Consider the following 23420-nt stretch of genomic DNA (forward strand, 5'->3'; position numbering starts at 1 on the left):
ATTGTCCAACTGAGTAAAAAAGCAAGACTCAACTCTAACCTGTCTATAAGAATCCTCCTTTACATATAAAGGTACACATAAAAGTAAAAACATGGAAAAAGATATATACCATGCAAACACTAATCATAAGAAATCTGGAGCACCTATGTTAATACCAAATGAATTATATTACAATTGCAGGACAAAGAATACTACCTGAGAAAAAGATGGACATTTTATAATGATACAAAGGTTTATTTTTTTTAATGGTCCTAAGTGTTATGCACCTAATAACACAAGTTTAAGATACATGATGGCAAAAAAGGCTATGCGATAGCATAAGAAAAAAGGAAACACTTAGACATCAGTTTAACAAAATAAAATCAATGCGTATATGCTGAAAACTATAAAACATTTCTGAGACAAATTAAGATCTAAATAACTGAAGAGATAAAAGTACTATGTTGGATACAGATACATTGCCGGTAGGAATGCAAATGGTAGAACTGCTTTGGAAAAATAAATTGTATTTTTTTCTTTTTTTGAGACAGGGGCTCACTCTTTTGCCCAGGCTGGAATGCAGTGGTATGACTGTAGCTCACTGCAGCCTTGAATTCCCGGGTCAAGTGATCCTCCCACCTCAGCCTCCCAAGTAGCTAGGACTACAGGTGCATGCCACCACACCTGGCTAATTTTTTCACTTTTTGTAGAGACAAGGTCTCACTATGTTGCCCAGGCTGGTCTTGAATTCTCGGCCTCAAGTGATTCTCCTGCCTCAGCCTCCCAAAGTGCTGGGATTACAGGCACGAGCTGCAGTGACCCAAAATTATGTTTTCTTATAAAGTTAAACATGCACTTGCCAGACAAGCCAGAAATTTTACTTCTGGGCATTTGCTCAAGAGAAATGAAAACATTTGTCCATAAGAAGACTTGTATAAAATGTTCATGGCAGCTTTTATACATAATGGTTCCAACCTGAAACAACCCAGAGGTCTATCAACAGTTGAATGGATAAACAAATCGTGATATACAATGGGATACTACTCAGCAGTAAAAAGAAAGGTAAAAACAAGTGAGATCCATGAAACATGGATCTCAGAAATATTCTGCCACATGAAAGAAGCCTACACAAAGGGTCCCTATGTACTAATTTCAGTACTACTAAATTATAGGACAGGCCAAACTGATCTGCAGCGAAAGAAAGGAGATCAGTGGTTGTCTGGGACCAGTCATAGGAGGGGAATCAACTGCAATGAGGCAGGAGAGAATGTTGTGGGGCATGGAAACCTTCACATATTGTTTGGAGTGGTTGCTTATACAGATGTGTATGTTTCTTAAAATTCTATAAAGACGTATACATTCCTCAAAACTCATCAAACTTACACTGAAAATAACTGCATTGTATTACATCTAAATTGGCCCTCTGTAAGCTGGATTCGAAAGAAGTAAAGGAAGAATTTAGTTGACAGGGAGGAGTTGACTTCTCATGAGACAAAAGGGATGATTAATATAAAGTAAGATGAGAATGTGTCCATTCTGTGAGAATAGGAGATCGAGTTATCTAATGTGCTAGTCTTAGCGTCTGGCACTTAATAGGGATTCAATAAATGTTTATTAAATAAATGAATTAATGAAGGTGAATGAGTTAAAAAGCCAAAGCACCTATTAGAGATTGGCCTTGGATATTTTCTCTGAGGTAATAGAAGAACATGTGCAGATATAGGTAGATTTGAATCTGCAAGTTGGAAGTTGATGGAGTTTCCATCTGGTAACTTTATTTTTTCTGAAAATTTTGCTGGGTGAGGAGGAAAGAAAGGGGGAAGTAGGAGTGTTAAATGTTCAAGGATAGTAGAAATGTTTGAAATAATTTTGTTCTTTTGAGAAGAAAAGTCAAGTTTACAAAAGAAATATAGAAACCTGATTTGCAGTGAGGCCCCCTCAATTGCTGGTCATGAATTTATAATGATACTAGTTTTCTTCTAGTTTAACACTCTTTGAGAATGGTTGGACACTTGGGTATAAATGCAAAGAAGAAAATACTAGTGTTCACTTGTGGTTTGGGTTGAGAAGATTCATCTGATGAAAAGACAGAGAGACAAGGAGGTTTACGGTTTAGCAGAAGTGTTATTCAGATAATAGAACATGCAATCTAAGCAACTTAAGAGGGGAAGAAGGGAGAAAGCTGATAAAGGGAGAGAAAGCAGAGGGAGTAAATGGACTGGGGATCCAAATGCAATTGAAGAATCTCTGTAGTGGGAGTAGTTGAAAAAGTCAAGCTGTATCTTTCACCACTTGCTGGTTGGCTACCAAGAACCCCTCAGAGCCTGAACACTGTGGGTGCTGCAGGAAACCCATCTGTGGGCAGATAGAGAAAAATTAATGGATTCCCAAGCATAATAGTAGAAGACAAAGCTGAATGATAGATGGATGCTACTGAGTCAGAATTAGTAAAAGAGACAGGAGAGAACTTTGAAAAGTAATGAGAACACTTCTCTTCTGTCTAGGATATAGTGGAAGCAGGTAGCAGCAGGCATTTCTCCAGCTACAATAACTATGAAGAGCAGATGGATTTAAAACTATGATTGAAGAGCTTTGGAAAGGCAAATTAAAAAGACTGATAATACCAAGTGTTGGTGAGGATGTAGAGCAACTGGAACTCTCATTCATAGCTGGTGGGAATGTAAATTGATAAAACCACTTTGGAAAACTGTTCGACAGTACCTACAAAAGGGAAATATATGTCTACTCTATGACTCATCAATTCCATTCCTAGGTAAATACCCAAGAGAAATGTATGTATCCACAAAAAGACATGTAAAAGAATATTCACTGTGACTTATGATTTCCTCAAACTGGAAAGAAAAGAACCCAAACTGGTATATTTATATACTGGAATACATTATATAGCCATAAGAAATATGACTTAGCTATATAAGCAAAAATGTGAAAGAACTGCATTAGGTATTGCACTGAGCTAAAGAAACCAAATATGAAAGAGCGAATGTTGTATGATTCCTCATATGAAGTTCAAAGATGGAAAATTAAGTGATTATTTTAAAAGTCAGAATAATGGTTATCTCTCATGGGGGCAGGGTGGCTTAGGAAAGGAGTGTGAGGAAACCTTCAGAGATACTAGAAATGTTCTCTATCTTAGTTGGAGGGATCTGAATTAATATTCTGGAAGATCAAGTGGAAGAAATACCTAATAACGCAGAGTCAATTTTGCTTTTGAATCCAATCTAACAGCCTTAGTTGGATTTATTTACCCTAGTGATGTATATTTTGATCATTGACATATTTGATTTTATTCCTATCATTTTATTTGAAGTTGTGGTTTTTCTTTGCTATGTTTTCATCTTGTAATTTCTTTTGTATTTTCTGTCCCTTTTCTGAATTGAGCAATTTCCCTTTGTTTCCCTTTCTTTCTGGCAGTGTGGAACTTTGGATACTTGTTGGTAGCCTATCTATTAAATGCACATTTTAACCTGCGTTTTTTCTATTAATGTAAAAATAAATAAGAGCTAGGCAACATTCCTTTTTTTAAAACCAAAAATTTTCTTTACCTGTTTTGTTGAAAAAAAAATCTGTTTTAATTCCAAGCCACTATTAGTTTTTTTCCTTATAAATCATTATCACTTCAGGAATCCTTTCTTAAGAATTGCATTGGCCTGGCGAGTTGGCTCATGCCTGTAATCCCAGCACTTTGGGAGGCTGAGGCAGGTGGATTCCCTGAGGTCAGGAGTTCAAGACCAGCCTGGACAACATGGCAAAACCCTATCTCTACTAAAAATAGAAAAATTAGCCAGGCATGGTGGTGGGCATCTGTAATCCCAGCTACTCGGGAGGCTGAGGCAGGGAGAATAGCTTGAACCCAGGAGACGGAGGTTGCAGTAAGCCAAGATCACGCCATTGTACTCCAGCCTGGGCGACAGAGTGAGACTCCATCTCAAAAAAAAAAAAAAAAAAGTATTATAATTCACATCATCTGCAACATTTAGTAAGCTAAACAGCAAAATACATTTTACTGTATTTTTTGATCCACCACAATTGTTTTTATATTTTAGTCCTCCCAAGTTGTGGCTGGAGATTTTGCCTGAGCAATTTGTTTAAGAGTGTATGGTTGATTAGTTTTTGAGTTTGTGAATGCCTGAACATCTGAATGATAACCTAGTCAGATATAAACTTCCAGAGTTACAATCCTTTTCCCTTGGACCTTTGTTGATTATCTTCAATAAACAGTCAGGAGAAGGAAAGGTATAGGTCATTTGCTGAGGCCTTTCTTCTTATTACTCAATATTATTTCTGCTTGTTGTATATTTTCTATTTGGTCAAGCTAATATTGTATCCACCATAAACAAATATTCCCATTTTAAACCATCTTGTGTTATTTTCCCCATTTGCATATCCTCCCTTCTTATCGCCATTCATCCCATTTTATCTGTTCTTCAAATCATATCTGAAGTTCTACCACATCCATGGAGCTTTCTCTATTTACCCCAGTTTCAAATTAATTTCCCCACTCTCATCATAGTATTTATTGTCTCTGCCATATGTTTTGCACTTCATAAAATCCTAGAATTTTATATCTGGAAGAGATCATACTCCACCTTCCTAACTTTTCAGATTTAAAAAAAGCCATGGTCAGTGAGCCGCATGTGTCACCTGGGTGATGTGAGGTCCTCAGGCATTCTGGGGCTACCCTTTAATACCTAAAGAAGATGGTTCTCAAGCCCCAAACCCTAACTACATTCAGAAGTCCTCCCTTAAAATTTCTGTGGATTTCCAGGGCCTTCTGCTCTCATGATCAGTGTTGCAGCCAGCATCCCAGCCATTGCTCTTCGCTCAGCTAGAGGCCACCTTTTCTCCTTGGATCATGTCTAAAAACACAAGTGCCACCAACCCGTTGTACACAACTGATTTTTTACTGAAGATCTGTCTTCTCTAAAAGGGTCTCTAAGAGGTTAAAGAACAAACAAGACTTTTGTAGCTCTTATAGCTTCTAGTATAGTGGGAGCCATAGAAAAACAGCAGCTTTACTTTGGGTGTTAGACAATGCTGTTCTAAAATTCAGCAGCCATTTCTCCTCCAAAAGGGAAGTTTTATCCTGGCTATGTCCTTTCAGGTCATTGTTTCTTGCTATCTTCTTTCTTCTTTACTCTTCCAAACTCACACAATTATGTTTCCTTGGAGTAATGAGAGTAATATATTTCTTTATTCTCTACCTAAAACGAAACAATCTTAAAAATATTCCATGACATAGTAAGATGTCTATATAGGAAAGCCAACACAAAGAACCAGCTAAAGCTTTGAAATACAGTTTTTTTTCCTTTATCCTAAGCAGAACTCCATCCGTCATTAGTCTCTGGAAATGGAAGAAAAATAGTGTAATAATTTGTTTTCTCCTTGACCACAGAAAGCCTCTATGTGCTATGAACAATAGTTCGTTTCAATTACACATTTCAATTACACATGAATTCTCAGGACACAGGTCTTCTTAGAGTCCTATACTTTTCTTTAGACTATATTATCATTTCCCCTGTTCCAGGTTTTATTCAATTTTACATTTTGTTATATGCTTTTTCTACTGTTTTTTTTTATTGTTTTACATATGTAATTCCTGCTTTTCTAGAGTCTAGTGGTTGGAAAGCAAGTATTGATTATTGAGATGGTCATGGAATAAAATATATACAGGTATTCAAGGATTTTGTGTATTGAGTAAACATTATATCATTTGATAAACATCTGTCATGTGCCAGATGACGTGCTAAGTGCTTTATATACGTGGCCTCTACTCCTTTCCTTGCTCCTTTGAGATAGTACCTTTGAGATAGGTACTATTATCCTCATCAAACAGAAAAAGAAATTGACATTTTAGGAGCATAATTCGTTTGATTCCACATGGCTAAATTGAGAAACTAGACCTGTCAGATTCCAAAACATTTTGCTCTTCCCCCATACCCCAGGCATTCCAATGCTGACAATTGTTTCTCTAGCAGTTGATATATTTTTAATGAAAAACTTTGCAGTGCACTTATTGGGCAGTGACCACATCCTTTTTGCAAGATTACATTCTCTTTAAGTTTTAAGACCCATTCATTTTTAATGTGATGTTTAAAGCTCATATGTGAAACTGATAGCTTTCTTTCTGCCTTTCAGTTTGATCCATTAATGATTGAAAGCAAAAAAGCAGCAACTGTGGTGTTAATGCTTAATTCTCCAGAAGAGGAAATTTTGGCTAAAGCATGTGAAGCCATTTATAAATTTGCTTTAAAAGGTTTGGATTTTTTTCAGTTTATCTTTCTGTTTCATTAATTTCTTAAAATATTTACTACCTCTTGGGCACTTTTCTTCCTAGTCTTTAACTTACTTGCCGTCAGATGAATTATTTCAGACAACCAGAATATTATTTAATGCATTACCTAAGAGCAATCTCTCTTCCTGAGTTCCTAGCTTGATCTTAAGGAGTAATTTAGTCACTGCGTAGAACGGTCATTCTGAAAGTTTCATTGTAGTTTTAGAAATTGTAAATGTCACAGAAGCTAAAAGAACTCCCAATAGTCAAGGCTGGAACAATTAGAACAACAAAGTAAAGCAGTACTGGCTTATAATCCAAGTGGAAAATAAGTATCCATGAGTCCATACTGATATAAATAAAATGGGTGAATAAATGGAAGAGACAAATCTCCTGTGCAGAAGAATTCCTAATAGTTTATGTAGACACTCTTGACTTCAAGGAGGTGAAATATAACTTCCAACTCTTTGAGTGGGAGATCTACAGAGTGACTTATTTCCAAAGAGTACAATATAGAAATGGGGGAAAATAAGCTTACAATGGATAAACCTGACAAACACCACCGCAGCTAGGTGATCAAAATTACACCACACGCCTGGGCGTGGTGGCTAATGCCTGTAATCTCAGCACTTTGGGAGGCCAAGGTGGATGGATCACTTGAGCCCAGGAGTTTGAGACCAGCCTTGGCAATGTGGCAAAGCCCCATCTCTATAAAAAAAAATACAAAAACTAGCCATGTGTAGTGGTGCATGCTTTTAGTCCCAGCTACTCGGGAGGCTGAGGTGGGAGGATCACTTGAGCCCAGGAGTTCAAGACCAGCCTTGGCAACATGGCAAAACCCCACCTCTACAAAAAATAGAAACATTAGCCAGGTGTGATGGCACACGTGTGCAGTCCCAGCTACTTGGGAGGCTGAGGTGGGAGGACTGCTTGACCCTGGGAGGCAGAGGTTGCAGTGAGCTGAGATTGTGCCACTGCACTTCAGCCTGGACAGCAGAGAGAGACCCTGTCTCAAAAAACCAACCAACCAACCAAAAAAAAAAAAAACAAAAAAAAAACCCACCAACCGTGATAAGTCCTATCAATATTAGGTGCTCTTGATATGATGTGATGAAAATGACACTTTATTTCTGTGTTATTTTTCTTAAAAATCTATAACCCCAGTCTAATAATGATTTTTAAAATCAGACAAATCCCAGTTCAGGTACAAAATACCTAGCCAATGCCCCTCAAAACTGTCATGGCTATCTACAACAAGCAAGTTTGAGAAATTCACATAATGGAGGCATTATGAGTAATGACATAGGATCCTGGGACAGAAAGAAGATATTAGGTTAAAACTAAGGAAATCTGAATAACTAAGTACTTTCATTAATAATAGTGTCTTCAAATTAGTTCATTAACTGTAAAAAATGTACCATACTAATATCAAATGTTAGTAATAGGGGAAACTGGGTCTGAGGTATGTGCAAACTCTTTGTACTGTCTTTGTAAGTTTTCTGTAAAACTAACATTGTTGTAAAACATAAAACTTATTTAAAAATTATAAATATTACACAGCAGGTTCTACTGAAAGGTTTATTCATAGAGGATTTAAAAACATACAAAATGCTTATATTTTAGTCCTCATATTATTACAAATGATAAGATTATACTTTTATTATGTTGCATGACATTTTAATTGAGAATATTAATTTGAGAGTTTAGTGTAACTAAACTGGTTTTTTTTTTTTTTTTTTTTTTTTTTTTTTTTTTGAGACGGAGTCTCGCTCTATCGCCCAGGCTGGAGTGCAGTGGCGCAATCTCGGCTCACTGCAAGCTCCGCCTCCCGGGTTCATGCCATTCTCCTGCCTCAGCCTCTCCGAGTAGCTGGGACTACAGGCGCCCGCCACCACGCCCGGCTAATTTTTTGTATTTTTAGTAGAGACGGGGTTTCACCGTGGTCTCGATCTCCCGACCTCATGATCCGCCCGCCTCGGCCTCCCAAAGTGCTGGGATTACTAAACCATTTCAAACTAAGATAGGGACAATTTTGTTTTAAATAAATGATACTTGACATATTGTGTTGGAAACTGAATGAGAGAACAACAAATCATTCAATTAGCAAAGGGTACAATACTCACCTTGCTTTGTCACTCAGGTCATCATTGGGAACCCAGATGTAAACCAGAGTGTTTCTGGAAGGTACTATATCTTTTTGAGTGGATGGTGTAGAATTCTGGGTCAAATTTCAGGGAGATATTTGATTGTGCATCTATGGCAGCATGAATCCCATTCAGTCTTATAGAGTCATTATACATCATCTGGCTGTCACATGTATCTATGTGTTACCTCTTTTTGCACGACATGAAGAAATAGGCATGTATTTCATATGAAATCAATACAGAAATAATTTTAAGTCTGATGTTTTATGCTAGTAGTATTTTCTAAAATTAAAAAAAAAAAAATGATAGGACTTTGGCTTCTGGCCATGATGGGACCACTCTACTGCCTGAAACAATGAGTGAAACAAACCCAATATGTGAAAGTAAAGTAGACTTACTCTATTGGCAGAAACAATGAAGAAAATAAACCAGATATACGAAATAACAGTTGACAAGACCATCAACATCAGACAATAAAGGGCAGTGACCACTGAGAGACAGGAAACAAGGGAAGTAAACCCTATGATTGCCTCAGATTTTTTACTTTAGAGAGCTTTTTGTCCATAGCACTGGAAAGGGTAACCTGGTGGATTCTCTGAGTTAAGAAGACAAACCTGAAAGTCCAGAGAAATAAAGGCATTCAGAGTTTTCAGGACAGAGTAAAGGAGAGGAATGAGTTTCACAGAAGGAGAACTCAGGAGATCTGTAAAGGGTCTCATTCTTGTCTTTAGAAGAGTAGTGAGCAGCATGAACATGTGAGGGTAATAGTTGGAACAAGAGGCACCCAAAGGATTGGGGTAACAGTGCGTGGTGCTCACATAGGGCTAGGAGTAATGCCTGTTTCCATAAGCCAGGTAGAAACTTCAGAATTCATGGAGCATTGTATAGAATACACAGAGGAGTCTTGCCTCAGTGTGAGAAATAATTAGTCCTAGATTGTGCACTGTTCTAGTACCACCTAGTAAATATTAAAAGCAAGACTTGAAAGGATTGAGTTGTTTCCAAGTAACTTAATTTGTCCCTGAAAAAAATCTTAAGAATACAGAAATATCCATTGCCCAAGAAGGTAAAATTCACAATGTCTTTCATCCAATAAAAAAATTACCAGGCATGAAAAAAAGCAGAAAAAATGCATAATAAGATATAAATCAATGAGTAAATCAATTGACCCAGATGTTAGAATTAGCAGGAAAAGACATTAAAAGATAAATTACAACTGTATTCTATATGTTTAGAAAGTGAAAACATGGAAGCTATAAGACAGACCCAAATACAACTTCTAGAGATGAAAACTTCAGTGTCTGAAATGAAAAACACATAGGCTTTGATTAATACAGATTGGACATTGCAGAAGAAAAGATTAATGAACTTAAATACATAGTAACACAAACTGTCCAAAATGAAGGACAGTGAAAAGAGATTTTAAAAAGATGAACAGAGATTCAATGAGGTATGAGAAAAATTCAAGTGTCCAATATATGTGTAATTGGAGTCTCTGAAAAAGGGAGACAGGGACAGAAAAAGCATTTGAAGAAATAATGGCCAAACTTTCCCTAAATCTGATGAAAACTCTAAGTCCATGGATCCAAAAAGTTTGTCAAAACCCAAGTGCAAAGAATATGAAATAAACTGTGCCATAGTACATTACAATCAAATTGCTTAAAACCAGTGATAAAGAGAAAATCTTAAAAGCAGCCAGAATCAGTAAAAACATGTTACATTCAAATAAAGATAAGGATGACAATAGATAATAGCAAATTATAAATAAGGATGATTTATCATCAGAAATTATGCAAGTGAGAAGTCTGTAGAGCAACAATCTTTAAAGAATAAAAGAAAAATAAAAACTTTCAACACAGAATTACATACCCAGAAAAAAAATCTTTCAAAAACGTAGGTGAAATAATGTTTTTTTCCAAATATAAAAAAGCTAAAATAATTTATTTCTAGTAGAGCTACACTACAACTTATAATAAAAAGAGGCCTTTTAGGCAGAAGGAAAATAACACTAGACGGAAATATGGATCTACAAAAAAGAATACAGAGTGCTAGAAATGGCAACATGTATGTTTTGTTATTTGAATCACTTCAAAAGCAAATTTATTATTTTAAACAAAAATAATCATATATTGTGCAATTTGAAACATATGTATAAATAAAATATATGGCAACAACAGTCCCAAGGTAGAAAAGGAAAAAATAGAAGTATACTATTGTTAGGATCTCATATGTGAAGGGGCATAATACCACTTCAAAGTAGACTGTGATAAGTTAAAGATGTATACTGCAACCCTAATGGAACCACTAAAATAACAAAATAAACGATAATATTAAATAAGCCAATGAAAGAAATAAAATGGAATCAGTAATATTCACAGAATACATAGAAAAGAAAGCAGAATATGAAGAAAAAAGAAAACATGGAATAAAGGGGCATATAAAAAACAAATAACAAGATGGTAGATTTAAATCTAACTATATCAAAAATCAAATTAATATAAATGTCCTAAATACCTTGATTAACAGGGAGAAATTGGTATATTGGATAAAAAGCAAGAGTAAACCACATGCCACCTTCAAGAAGTGCATTTAGAATATAAAGACAAAAAGAACGCAAAAGGATGACAACAGATATGTCATGCTAGCATGAATCAAAAGAAAGCCCAAGCATTAGTAACAGAAATATTAATATTATAAAAGTAAACTGAGAAAAGAGCAGTACCAGAGATAAAGATGGTCATTTTATAATGATAAAGGGATCAGTTAATCAAAAGACTGTGAAAAATCTTTTTTTTTTTTTTTTTTTTTTTTGAGACAGAGTCTTGCTCTGTCACCCAGGCTGGAGTGCAGTGGTGCAATCTCCGCTCACTGCAAGCTCCGCCTCCTGGGTTCACGCCATTCTCCTACCTCAGCCTCCCAAGCAGCTGGGACTACAGGCGCCCACCACTACACCTGGCTAATTTTTTGTATTTTTAGTAGAGACAGGGTTTCACCGTGTTAGCCAGGATGGTCTCGATCTCCTGACCTCGTGAGCCACCTGTCTCGGCCTCCCAAAGTGCTGGGATTACAGGCATGAGCCAGTGTGCCTGGCCGAAAAATCTTAAACAGTTATGTACCAAATATGAGATCTTCAAAATACACGAAGCTAATAATACAAGGAGAAATAGATATCCACAATTAAAGCTGGAGATTTAAATACTCCTCTCAATAAATAAAAGAACAAGTAGACAGAAAATATATAAGGATATAAAGGATTTGACAATATCAATGAATTTAACCTAATTAATATTTATAGAACACTTTAAGAGCAGTAGAGTACACATTTTTTTTCAAGTGCATACAGAACATTTATCCAAATAGATCATATTCTAGGCCATAAAATAAGCCTCAATAAATTTTAAGTGATTCCAATAACACAAAATGTATTTTCATACCACCATGGAATTAAATTAGAAATCAATAATGCAGAAAACTCTGGATAATTGTTAAGCAGTTAGAAAATAAATAACATACTTTTAAATGACTCATGAATCAAAGAAGAAATCAAAACAAAAATCAGAATTGAAAATTAAAACACAGCAAAAGATGCCACTCAAAGTATTTAGAGAGAAGTTTATTGCACTAAATGCCTATACTGGAAAACAAGGAAAGTCTCAAACAAGTAATCTCAGCTTCTATCTTAAGAAACTAGAAAAAGAAGAACAAGGCTGGGCACAGTGGCTCACACCTGTAATCCCAGAAGTTTGAGAGGCTGAGGTGGGCAGATCATGAGGTCAGGAGATTGAGACCATACTGGCCAACATGGTGAAACCCCGTCTCTACTAAAATACAGAAAATTAGGTGTGGTGGCGTGCGTCTGTAATCCCAGTTACTTGGGAGGCTGAGGCAGGGGAATCTCTTGAACCTGAGAGCTGGAGGTTGCAGTGAACTGAGATCATGCCACTGCACTCCAGCCTGGCAACAGAGTGAGACTCCGTCTCAAAACAAAAACAAAAAACAAAAAACAAATTAAACCAAAAGTTAGTAATGATAAGGATATAATAGATATCTCAGTATAAATCAATGAAATAGAAAACAAAAAAAATTGATGAGCCATAAAAATGAAAAGCTGTTTTTTGAGATCAGTAAAAATGACAAACCTCGAGATGGATTGATAGACAAAATAAGAGAGAAGACAAATTATCCATATCAGGAGTGGGAGAAGGGACATCACTAGAGATCCTACAGATATTAACAGGATAAGAGGAATATTATGAATAAATTAATACCAATAAATTCTACAACTTAGATTAAGTGGACAAGTTTATTTCAAGACGTAAATTTCCAAGCTCACTAAAAAAAGACAGCTTGAATAGTTCTATATTACAAAGACTGAAATTTGTAGTTAAAAACTTTCTCACAAACAAAACTTCAGGTCCAGATGGTTTTACTGGTGAATTCTATGAAACATTTAAGGAAGAAATAATACTAATTACACACAAATACTTTCAGAAAATTGAAAATGATGGCATACTTCCCAATTCATTCTGTGAAGCCACCACTACTGTATAAAGGCCCAAACAGCAAAAGGCAAGAAAAGAAAGAAATCTGCAAGTCAGTATGCCTTATTAACATAGATGTAAAAATTCTGAACAAAATGTTAGCAAATAAAATTCAACAATGTATAAAAAAGCTAACACATCATGACTAAATGACTTATTCCCAGATTGCAAGGTTGGCTTAATAACTGAAAATTAATCAAGGTATTTTACCATGTGTGGTAGGTAGAAAAATAACCCCAAAATATCTACATCAGAATCCCTGGAAGCTATGAAAATAGTATGTTACATGACAAGGGAGAAATAAGAATGCTGATGGAATTAAGGTTGCTAACCAACTGACTTTGAGATGAGGAGATTACCTTGGATTATCTAGGTTGGGCCAACACAATCACAAAGGCCCTTATTGGTGAAAGAAGAAGGCAAGAGAGTCAGAATTGGAGAAGACATGATGGTGGACACAGAGGTCAGAAGGGTGTGATTTCTGGCTTTGAAGACGAAAGGGGCTCACTAGCCAAGGAATGCTACCTGGGAAAGAAAAGGAAATGGATTCCGCCATAGAGTTTAGCTCCTAAGGAGCACAGATAGCCCTGCCAACATTTTGACTTTCACCTACTGAGATATATATCAGACTTCTGACTTCTAAACCATAAGCTAATAAATTTGTGTTGTTAAACCACTAGATTTGTTATTACAGCAGCAATAAGAAAAAAATATATTTTTTAAAAGAAAAAAGAAAAACCGTATGATCATCTTAATACATGCAAAACAACCTTTTTGGCAAAATCCAACATCCACTCCTGATAAAATGTCTGCAAATTAGGAATAGATATAAACCTTCTCTCCCTAATAAAAGATACCTACAAAAAAACCTATGGCTTACAACACACTTAATGGTAAAAAACTGAATGCTTTTCCCCTAAGATCAGGAGCAAGAGAAGGATGTCTGCTATCATCAGCTTTATTCAACATTGTATGGGAGGTTCTAGCTAATGCAATCAGGCAAGAAAAAGAAATAGAAGGCATCCAGAAAATTTGTAGTTAAAAACTTTCTCACAGATTAGAAAAAGGGGTAGAACTATCTCTATTGGATTTATAGAAGATGACATAATCTGGCTCTGTTCACTCACTCTAATTATTTTGAGATTAATTCATATTGTAGCACTTCTTTTTATTGCTACCATTGTATGGGTTTACCACAGTTTGCCTGAGTCATATGGTAAGTGTACATCAACATTTTAAGAAACTGCCAAACCATTTTCCAAAGTGATCTGTACTGTTTTATATTCTCACCAGCAATTTATGAGGGTTCCAATTTCTCTCTACACTAGCTGTCACTTGTTTCTATTCATCTTTTTGATTATATTAATCCTTGTGGGTGTGAAGTGGTATCTCATTGCAGTTTTAATTTGCATTTCCCTAATGACTAATGATGTAGAGAAAAATGTACTTTATTGTCATTGTATATCCTCTTTGATGATGTATCTGTTCAAATCATTTGTTCACATATATTTTAAAATTTGGTTGTTTTCTTATTCAGTTTTAGAAATTATATATTCTGGATATACATCCTTTACTTCTGTATCAGACATATATTTGCAGAATTTTTCTCACAATTTGTAGAATATCTTTTAAAAAAATTTTCTAGACTTTTTTTCTGTAAGCAATTTTAGGTTTATAGAAAAATGAGGCCAGGCACAGTGTCTTGTGGAGCCTGTAATTCCAGCACTTCGGGAGGCTGAGACAGAAGTATCACTTGAGCCCAGGAGTTTGAGACCAGCCTGGGAAACATAGTGAGACCCCATCTCTACAAAAAAAATCGAAAAAAAAAAAAATTAGCTAGGCATGGTAGTGGTTGCCTGTAGTCCCAGCTACTCAGAAGACTGAGGTGAGAGAATCGCTTGAGCCCAGGAGGTCGAGACTGCAGAGAGCCATGATCACACCACTGCACCCCAGCCTGAGTGACAGAGCAAGACTCTGTCTCAAGAAAAAAAAAAAAAAAAAAGAAAGAAAAGAAAAATGGGAAGTAGAGTTCCCATAAACACCCCTTCTCAATTTGTTTTCTCTATTATTACAGTTATCTTTTGCATTGTATTAGTCAGGATTCTCTAGAGAAAGAGAACCAATAGGACATATGTAGATATATATGAAAAGATTTGTAATGGGAATTGGCTCACATGATTGTGGAGGCTGAGAAGTCCCACAACAATACCATGTGCAAGCTGAAGAATAAGGAGAGCCAGGAGTGTAATTCAGTCTGCATCCTAAGGCCAGAGAACCAAAGCTGCTGTAAAGTCCTAGAGTTCCAAGGCCTGAGAATAGGAGCTCCGATGTCCCAGGGCAAGAGAAGATGGATGTCCCAGCTCAAAAAGAGAGAGGATTTTTCCTTTTTACACCCTCTGTTACTCAAGCCCTCAACAGATTGGATATTGCCCACTCACATTGGTGAGCGCACATCTTTACTCAGTTTAGAGATTCAAATGCTAATCTCTTCCAGGAACACCCTTGCAGACACACCCAGAAATGTTTTAGTAGCTATTTGTGCATCCCTTAGCTCAGTCGCTTTGGCACATAAAATTAATGTGATGACATCTATAGACAATACTAACAAATCTACAAAAAAGGGCTAGAAGTAATTAATTATGCAAGGAAGTATTTGTTGAGTGTCTGTTACATGACCGGCACTGTCCAAGGCACCAAGGGTCTGAGAAAATAGGGCAGGAAGGGTATCTGTCCTTATGGAGAGTTATCGTGGAGTAGGCAAGCAAAACCCAGAGGTTGTTAAGTGACATGACAAAAATATAGCAGGATAAAGAGGGGTGAGACAGACTTGGATGTGGTGACAGTAGTAGATAGGGTGATTGCAGGGGACTGCTCCAAGGAGGTGCAGTGTGAGCTCAGAACTGAAGACAAGATGAAGCCAGCTTTGTAAACAGGGGGAGGGAGAGGAGGAAATGTCCAGGATGCCTGTCCTTTAAGTTTATTCTGAGGGAAATACGAATGGAAGCCAAGAGGAATGTGAAAGGCAAATGGCAAATAAGAAATTGGAATGGCACAAGGCAGAATGCTGATGAGATCGATAATATCCATGTGTGGTTTTGTTTTACGTGTGATGTCAGGTGAGGAAAATAAAACAACCCTCCTTGAACTTGGAGCTGTGGAACCTTTAACTAAGCTACTCACCCATGAAGACAAAATTGTAAGAAGAAATGCTACTATGATATTTGGAATCCTGGCTTCTAATAGTAAGTATCAACTTTTAAAAATAATCAAATAATCCCATGTTAATGCATTATCATTCTTTTAAATTTAACATTAAGGAATCTGTTTCAATTTTATTTCAACTGACTTTAATGTTCACAAAAACATTCTATCGGTATAATGCAGCAAACGTGTGATTTCACATTTTAAGGGATAATTTTAAAATAGGAAAATATGTGCAAGCACATCCATGCAAAAACTCCTCTCAGAATCGGTGATGTAGTCCTACAAGCTGAGAGAGCAATCATTTTCTCTTAAAAGTATTTTTCTTGAGTTAGTGTAATGTAATTTGCCTGCCTATACGTATCTTACATTTCATATATATTTCATAGTGAACAAAGCCTAAAGAGTTTTGATAAACTCATTTTTTTGAAATTGCAAACTATATTTTGCAAAAGATAAATTTAAATGTGCATTTAACCAAGGTAGGTGGATCACTTGAGGTCAGGAGTTCAAGACCAGCCTGGCCAACATGGTGAAACCCCGTCTCTACTAAAAATACAAAAAGTAGCCGGGAATAGTGGTGGGTGCCTGTAATCCCAGCTACTTGGGAGGCTGAGGCAGGAGAATTGCTTGAACTCGGGAGGTAGAGGTCGCAGTGAGCTGAGATCAAGCCACTGCTCTCCAGCCTGGGTGACAGAGTGAGATTGTCTCTCAAAACAACAAATTTTAGAAAGTGCATTTACTCCTTAAATCAGACCTATTACTTGCTCGGAATCATATATGTCATATTATTATATTAATATATAATATATAATTAATGTTATGTAATATTAATCATGTGTACATGATTAACATTAATATGTGATTAATATCAATATATAAATATCAATATATTACTATATTGGTATAATATATTAATATGTAATTATATATTATATATTAAATAACATTAGTATTATATAATATGATGGTAAATATTAGTTAAAAGATGCTATTATGTCCATTAGAATATCAGTTTGAACACCATGCCAATAAACGCAGTCTGTGATTTATGAACAGGATATATTTTCCTTGTCATTTTCTAATGGTAGTTTTTGAGTCAGCCACCAAAAACCCTGTAACTCATAATAAATTTTAAATGACACTCTTAGTGGAGACTGAATTCTAACATGAAACTTAGGCTGCTCTGAATAAACACATGCCTATCATGGTACATGGCTAAAATCACCATACTTTCCCCATCTTATGATAATCTCAGCAAAACACAAGCAGGGATTCTTTCCTAGTCTTCCTGCCCCCCGCCCCCTGCCATTTTCCCTGGACCCCATGTGATGACAGTGAGGCCTCCTTATTCCTTGTCCAGGAGGGATTGTGGTATGAGTGTGTTCAGGGACAGTTATGAGTTATGAGTGGAAGTTGGGGAGAGACGTGGAAGGGCGGTTTTGTGTGGCGTCTGTGCCATTATCAGCTACAGAGACTGCATTTGCGGGCCGCTGCGGTGCTGGAAGCAGATGGGGCCCAGTGCGAGGAATCAGTGGAAGGCAGTGACTTTGGGAGCTCTGATGGTAGTCGTGCTGTAAGGCAGGGGCCTGGGAGTGTTCCCGGAGATGGCAACAGGATGAGGACAGTCATGGCGGAGTGCATGTCCCACCAACTTAGACTATGATAATACTAGTTAACACTTACATACACTGACAAGGGGCCAGGCACTGTGCTAAGTGCAATTGATATATTAAATCAATTAATCCTATCTAACAGCCCTGTGAGGTAGGTACTATTATTATTCCCTTTACATCTGAGGTAACAGAGGCATACAGAAGTTAAATAAGGCAGTACTCAGTTGAATTATGGGCCTTCCTAAATTTATCACAAAGATTATCTGTGTAACCATTCTATGTTAGTATCATAATGAATGTTTAACTAAAAACAAAAAAAGGAAAATTATAACCAGAAAAGGGAAGATTTTTTTATTTCTTATGTTTTACTCTACTCACATACCATTGAATTTGAGAAACAAAAATATTTTGTGGCCAGGCATGGTGGCTCATGCCTATAATCCCAGCACTTTGGGAGGCTGAGGTGGGAGGATTGCTTGAGGTCAGGAGATTGAGGCTGCAGTGAGCCATGACCACACCACTGCACCCCAGCCTGGGTGACAGAGCGAAACCCTGTCTCAAAACAAAAACACACACACAAACCTTTGTAATACGTCTTATGCAACTCTTTATTTTAAAAGTAGGATAGATATCTCAAAGCATTAGTTTATTTGCCCAAAGTCATGCAGGTGGTTAGTAATGGAACTGAGATTAGAGCCCTGCACACAGGCATACCTGTCTAGCTTTAATTAGGCTGACAAAAATAGTATAAAAATACACTTTAAAACAGTCAATATACTTATTTTTAAGCATTTTTGGCATTTCTAATAATCAAATTGAATGTAAGCAATCAAGATGTATTAATTAAAATAGGCTGGGTAATTCTTACTTGCATTCTGTACAAAATTTATTAAAATCAGAATTTAAAAATACCCTCCCAGCAACACACACACACACACACACACACAGATTACTATTACACAATAAATGTAGGGCACAGTGACTCAACTCTTCTGATGTGTGTTCTAGGCACACTTTGCACTTTTATGGTTGTTTCTGGTGTCTTAGAAGGAAATACAGCTCATGATCGAGGAATATAAGCAGGCTAGAGAATGTGTGGGGTTGGCCCCACCTAGGTGTGAAACCTACCCCACCACTTGCTTTATGGTTTTGAGCCTCAATTTCCTTGTCTGTAAAATGAGATAATAATATTACCTGTCTCATAAGGGACTGTTCAGTAGATACTACCATTATCAGTATTATTATTTTGAGACAGGGTCTCACTCTGTTGCCCAGGCTAGAGTACAGCAACGTGACCTCAGCTCACTGCAACCTCTGCCTCCCAGATCCAAGCGATTCTCCTGCCTCAGCCTCCCAAGTAGCTGGGATTACAGATACAAGCCACCATACCTGGCTAATTTTCGTTATTTTTAGTAGCGTAGGGGTTTCGCCATGTTGGCCAGGCTGGTCTCGAACTCCTGACCTCAAGTAATTCCCCCCCGCCCAGCCTTTCAAAGTGCTGGGATTACAGGCATGAGCCACCACACCCGGCCTATTATTATTATTAATAAACATCAATATTCTGTTTCTTCCTTTGTAGATGATGTTAAAAAATTGTTAAGGGAGTTAGATGTCATGAATTCTGTCATTGCCCAGCTTGCTCCAGAAGGTAACTTTGCATTCTATACCTGTTTTAAAAAATGGAACTGGTTTTTTACACTTGATTAAACTACATATTGAAAATCACTCATGAAATATTGTAAAGTGTTATTAAAATCTCTCAAACCACAGCTCAATTTTGAGTTTATAAAAGAGGTGAGCTTTAAGCAAGATACAATTTGCGGAGCTTTGGTTTCCAAAGCATATTTTAAAGTAGTGGCTGAATAATAAGCAGTTGGCATACTTGTGTTATTTATTTTTGATACACAGAAGAAGTAGTTATCCATGAGTTTGCTAGTCTTTGTCTAGCAAACATGTCTGCAGAGTACACCAGTAAAGTGCAAATATTTGAACATGGGGGATTAGAGCCACTCATCAGACTACTGAGTAGCCCCGACCCGGATGTAAAGAAGAATTCTATGGAATGCATTTACAACTTGGTGCAGGTGAGATTAATTTCTAAAAAGTGTTCTGACGAAAGCTGATTTTAGAATTTATCTTACCATTAAAAATAGAAAAAAGTAAAAACTCACCAGTTTTGCATCATCAGATCTTCTTGTTACTGGTATTTATCATTCAGAGAAAAAAATAATGGAAGCTTAATGTAGATATCTTTCAATTTTCACATTTTGTAAGTCATCGTCTCCTGTGAAAAAGTATTTTGGAAATGTATTTGTTTTTAAAGAATAGAATGGCATGCAAATAAAATGTACTTCTTTTGAAACAGGAAATCTAATATGTGGAACCTGCGCAGTTACTATTAATTGAACCCTGGTGGTCTAAGCACATTGGATGTAATATATACCCTATTCAATGTACTGAGATTTTGGTTTAGGCTTATTTGTTGCTAAAAATCTAGTGATTTGAGTATGCAGGACAGAAGTCATTGCCCACAATAGCAAGATGCTACCTCACTGTGCTGTTTTCCTTTGTCACAGAAAGAAACTGCCAACCTTCCCCTCCCCTACAGTCCTGTCTTTTGCACCCCCACCCCTGGAACACACACACACACACACACACACCCTCACTCCCACAGCAGGTCAGCTTCCTGACACTTTGAACAGCCTTCTCTGCTGCTTAGATTCCTTAACAATTAGCATGCCCATTTGATGAGCTTTAGATCACCTGAAATTGGAAAGACGCAACTTTTAAATGGCCATTAATAGAGTAGGGAATGAGGAGATACCAAAACAAGAGTGAAGAAGAGGATTAATGGAGAGGCAACGTATTCAGGCAAAGAGAGACAAATAGGCTCACGTCAAAAGGCAGCAAAAGCAAAATTCCTGGCCCAGCATGCCGTTGCTACTCAACAGGACTGGTTTCACCCTCACCCCCACCTCCCTAAAAAAGACACCCTTAAAAAGAAGCTCAGCCCCTCTTTTCCCTTCTCCGGTCACTTTGGCTTTACCTACTTGATTAAATATTCCTGTAGGTGTGTTGGTGTTTTAAATCCCAAGACTCCTTAGAGCAATATTTCCCTATTGTCTTAATCAAGAAGAAATCAAAATGATTACCTCCACAATTCTTAACAGCAGTACTGGCTAAAAACTGTGTATTAGTTTCCTAGGGCTGCTGTAACAAAGTACTACAAATTAGGTGGCTTAAAACTACAGACACAGTTCTGGAGGCCAGAAGTCCAAAATCAAGGTGTCAGTAGGACCACGTCCCCACTGAGACCAGATAGGACCCTTCCTTTCCTCTTCCCAGCTTCATGGAGTGGCCATCCATTGGTGGTGTCCCTTGGCTTGTGGCTGCATCCCAGCAAGCTCTCCCTCTGTCATCTCTCTCTCCTAAGGACACCAATTGTACAAGGACACCACTAAGGGCCCACCTTACTCCAGGATGACCTCATCTTAACTAATTATATCTGCAATGACCTTGTTTTCAGTAAGGTCACATTATGAGGTACTGGGGTTAAGACTTCAACATACAGTTTGGGGGAACACAATTCAACCCATGACAAAAAGCAACCTACAATTGTGTCTAAAGGAAGCTGAATATTAGCGATCAATTGAAGGATGGACAGGGGAAAGCTAAGCTATAATTGGAGCCTTTTCCACCTTTAGTACTATTTTATATTTACCATGTTTTGACTAAAGGTGTAATGTCTTAAAAGAGTTTGGGAGCTTTTCATGGCTTCTTGGCTTGTTTTACACTCCCCCAACCACCCACTTCTTCACTCACACAGAATCATAGACATACAGGCACAACAATTGTCTAGATTACAATGACCCCTTGATTGTGTAAATGTCTTAAATAAAGGTCATGTATCTGAATAAACCTGCTGTAAATTTGCATGCAGAGGGCCTGTCAACAGTACTGCATGCTAATAGGTATTTCATAAACAATCCATTTGAATGAGATAATAAGGAATCAATGCCATTTCATTGTATTAATTACTATTTGAAGCAGTATATTCAAGTGTGAAAAGATTTTCATTATGCATAGATTTTATTATAATGCTGTTTAATCAGAATTTGCTGTATAATAAACAATAGATACTACAAAAGTCATAGATCGTGTATATTTTCTGTTGTAGACAATGTCTACATATTACAGTTAAAATAAATTTTGGTGTTGTCAATTGAAAGATTTCTTATTTTTGTGAGTTATTTTGGAAGGGAATCTGGAATAAAAGATGGGAAAATTATAACTTACGTTCTTGTGTTAGAAAACAGAACTTCTCCATTCTTGAGAATGTATTTTGCTTAAAAAAAGTGTTTTGATCATCTGTATTTTGTGGCAGGATTTTCAGTGTCGAACTACACTTCAAGAACTAAATGCAATACCTCCTATCTTAGATCTCTTGAAGTCAGAATATCCAGTGATTCAGTTGTTGGCTCTCAAAGCCTTAGGTGTTATTACAAATGATAAGGAGTCTCGAACAATTCTAAGAGACAATCAAGGATTGGACCATCTTATTAAGATCCTAGAAACTAAGGTATTTAGTTTCATTCATTCCACCCTCTATGAGGAAATGTATCTCTCCCAAATGTTTAAAAGTGAAATTTTATTTAACATGTATTAAGTGTAATGGATTAATTTGCATATTGCTACATAAAGTTTATTGGCCTGCTTAAATGAGGCTAATTGTGGAGGCCATTATAAACTAATTTTAAAAGTCTTCTAGCTTAGCAGACTTAAGAATTTTAAATTCTTGTCTATGATCTTCGTCTTGATTTCCTGAAACACCTAGGGTGAGTCTTTTAACCTTCATTATGGTTTTCTCTGGGATAAAGCAGAAGCGTAATTTACCTTCTAGATACATTTTAATAATATTGGAGCTAAATGTTCATAGTTGCTAATAAGCTCCTTAAGAATTGAACTTTAAGAATATCTGTGCCTTCTGAGATCTCCTGGTTACAAAAACTCATCTAGCAGTTTATTGAAAACCTTTTAATTGACTTGAGTGGTTCAGATCTCTTCTGAATGTGTCCTGTGTCTTTAGCCACTAATTCCTTAGTGAAACAGTAATAAACAGATTTCAGATCCAGTATCCCTACTTTAATATTTAGTAAATTAATTCTAATAACAGAAATCTACTTGAAGTACCTCTTAGAAATTCCAGAGATAGGAACATATTGAAGGAGTAAAACGGAGTAATAACTTTGTATTCTGTTTCAAACTATCCAATTGTTAAATTTTTTTCTAAAAAAACGAGAACTCAGTTTGATGATACAGCACTGGGAAAATGAAGTACAATATAAAAGAGCAGCGATGGCACAAGCATGTTCCCAGCCATGTGGACCTACCTGCCTTTGATTTGTGGATCCCATATGTGATCCCCTATAATTACACTTGTGATGCAAAATCCTAGTAACACTATATAGTAAACATTTTATCCTGTTTTTTAAAAGGGGAACTGAAACCAGAAATGTTACTTAATTTGCCTCATGTCACACAGGTAGAAAGTGACTAACCACAGGGTTTATCTGATATGCCATAGTATTCTCACCTATCTGATATTTTACCTGTCTTCTTTTAATTAGGAAAGGGGATGGAAGCACCT

The 23420-nt window shown here is 36.7% G+C and overlaps 1 protein-coding gene across 7 annotated transcripts in view; it reads left to right on the plus strand.

Annotated features, from left to right (window-relative positions):
- Window positions 1–23420, plus strand: part of ARMC3 (armadillo repeat containing 3) — a 111783-nt gene that overhangs the window by 12039 nt on the left and 76324 nt on the right. For 4 of the 7 annotated variants that reach the window (XM_032163441.2, XM_032163449.2, XM_058432244.1 and 1 more), the window contains 5 exons: window positions 6136–6253; window positions 16073–16198; window positions 19353–19421; window positions 19682–19857; window positions 22158–22352. In XM_032163441.2, the coding sequence (XP_032019332.1) occupies window positions 6136–6253; window positions 16073–16198; window positions 19353–19421; window positions 19682–19857; window positions 22158–22352 (684 nt within the window). Of the gene's footprint in view, window positions 1–2612; window positions 2753–6135; window positions 6254–16072; window positions 16199–19352; window positions 19422–19681; window positions 19858–22157; window positions 22353–23420 lie in introns of those variants that run through there. The other 3 variants (XM_058432256.1, XM_058432253.1, XM_058432252.1) reach the window with 2 other exon arrangements.

The sequence above is a fragment of the Hylobates moloch genome, unplaced genomic scaffold, assembly GCF_009828535.3.
Source record: "Hylobates moloch isolate HMO894 unplaced genomic scaffold, HMol_V3 SCAFFOLD_2, whole genome shotgun sequence".
NCBI classification, from domain to species: domain Eukaryota; kingdom Metazoa; phylum Chordata; class Mammalia; order Primates; family Hylobatidae; genus Hylobates; species Hylobates moloch.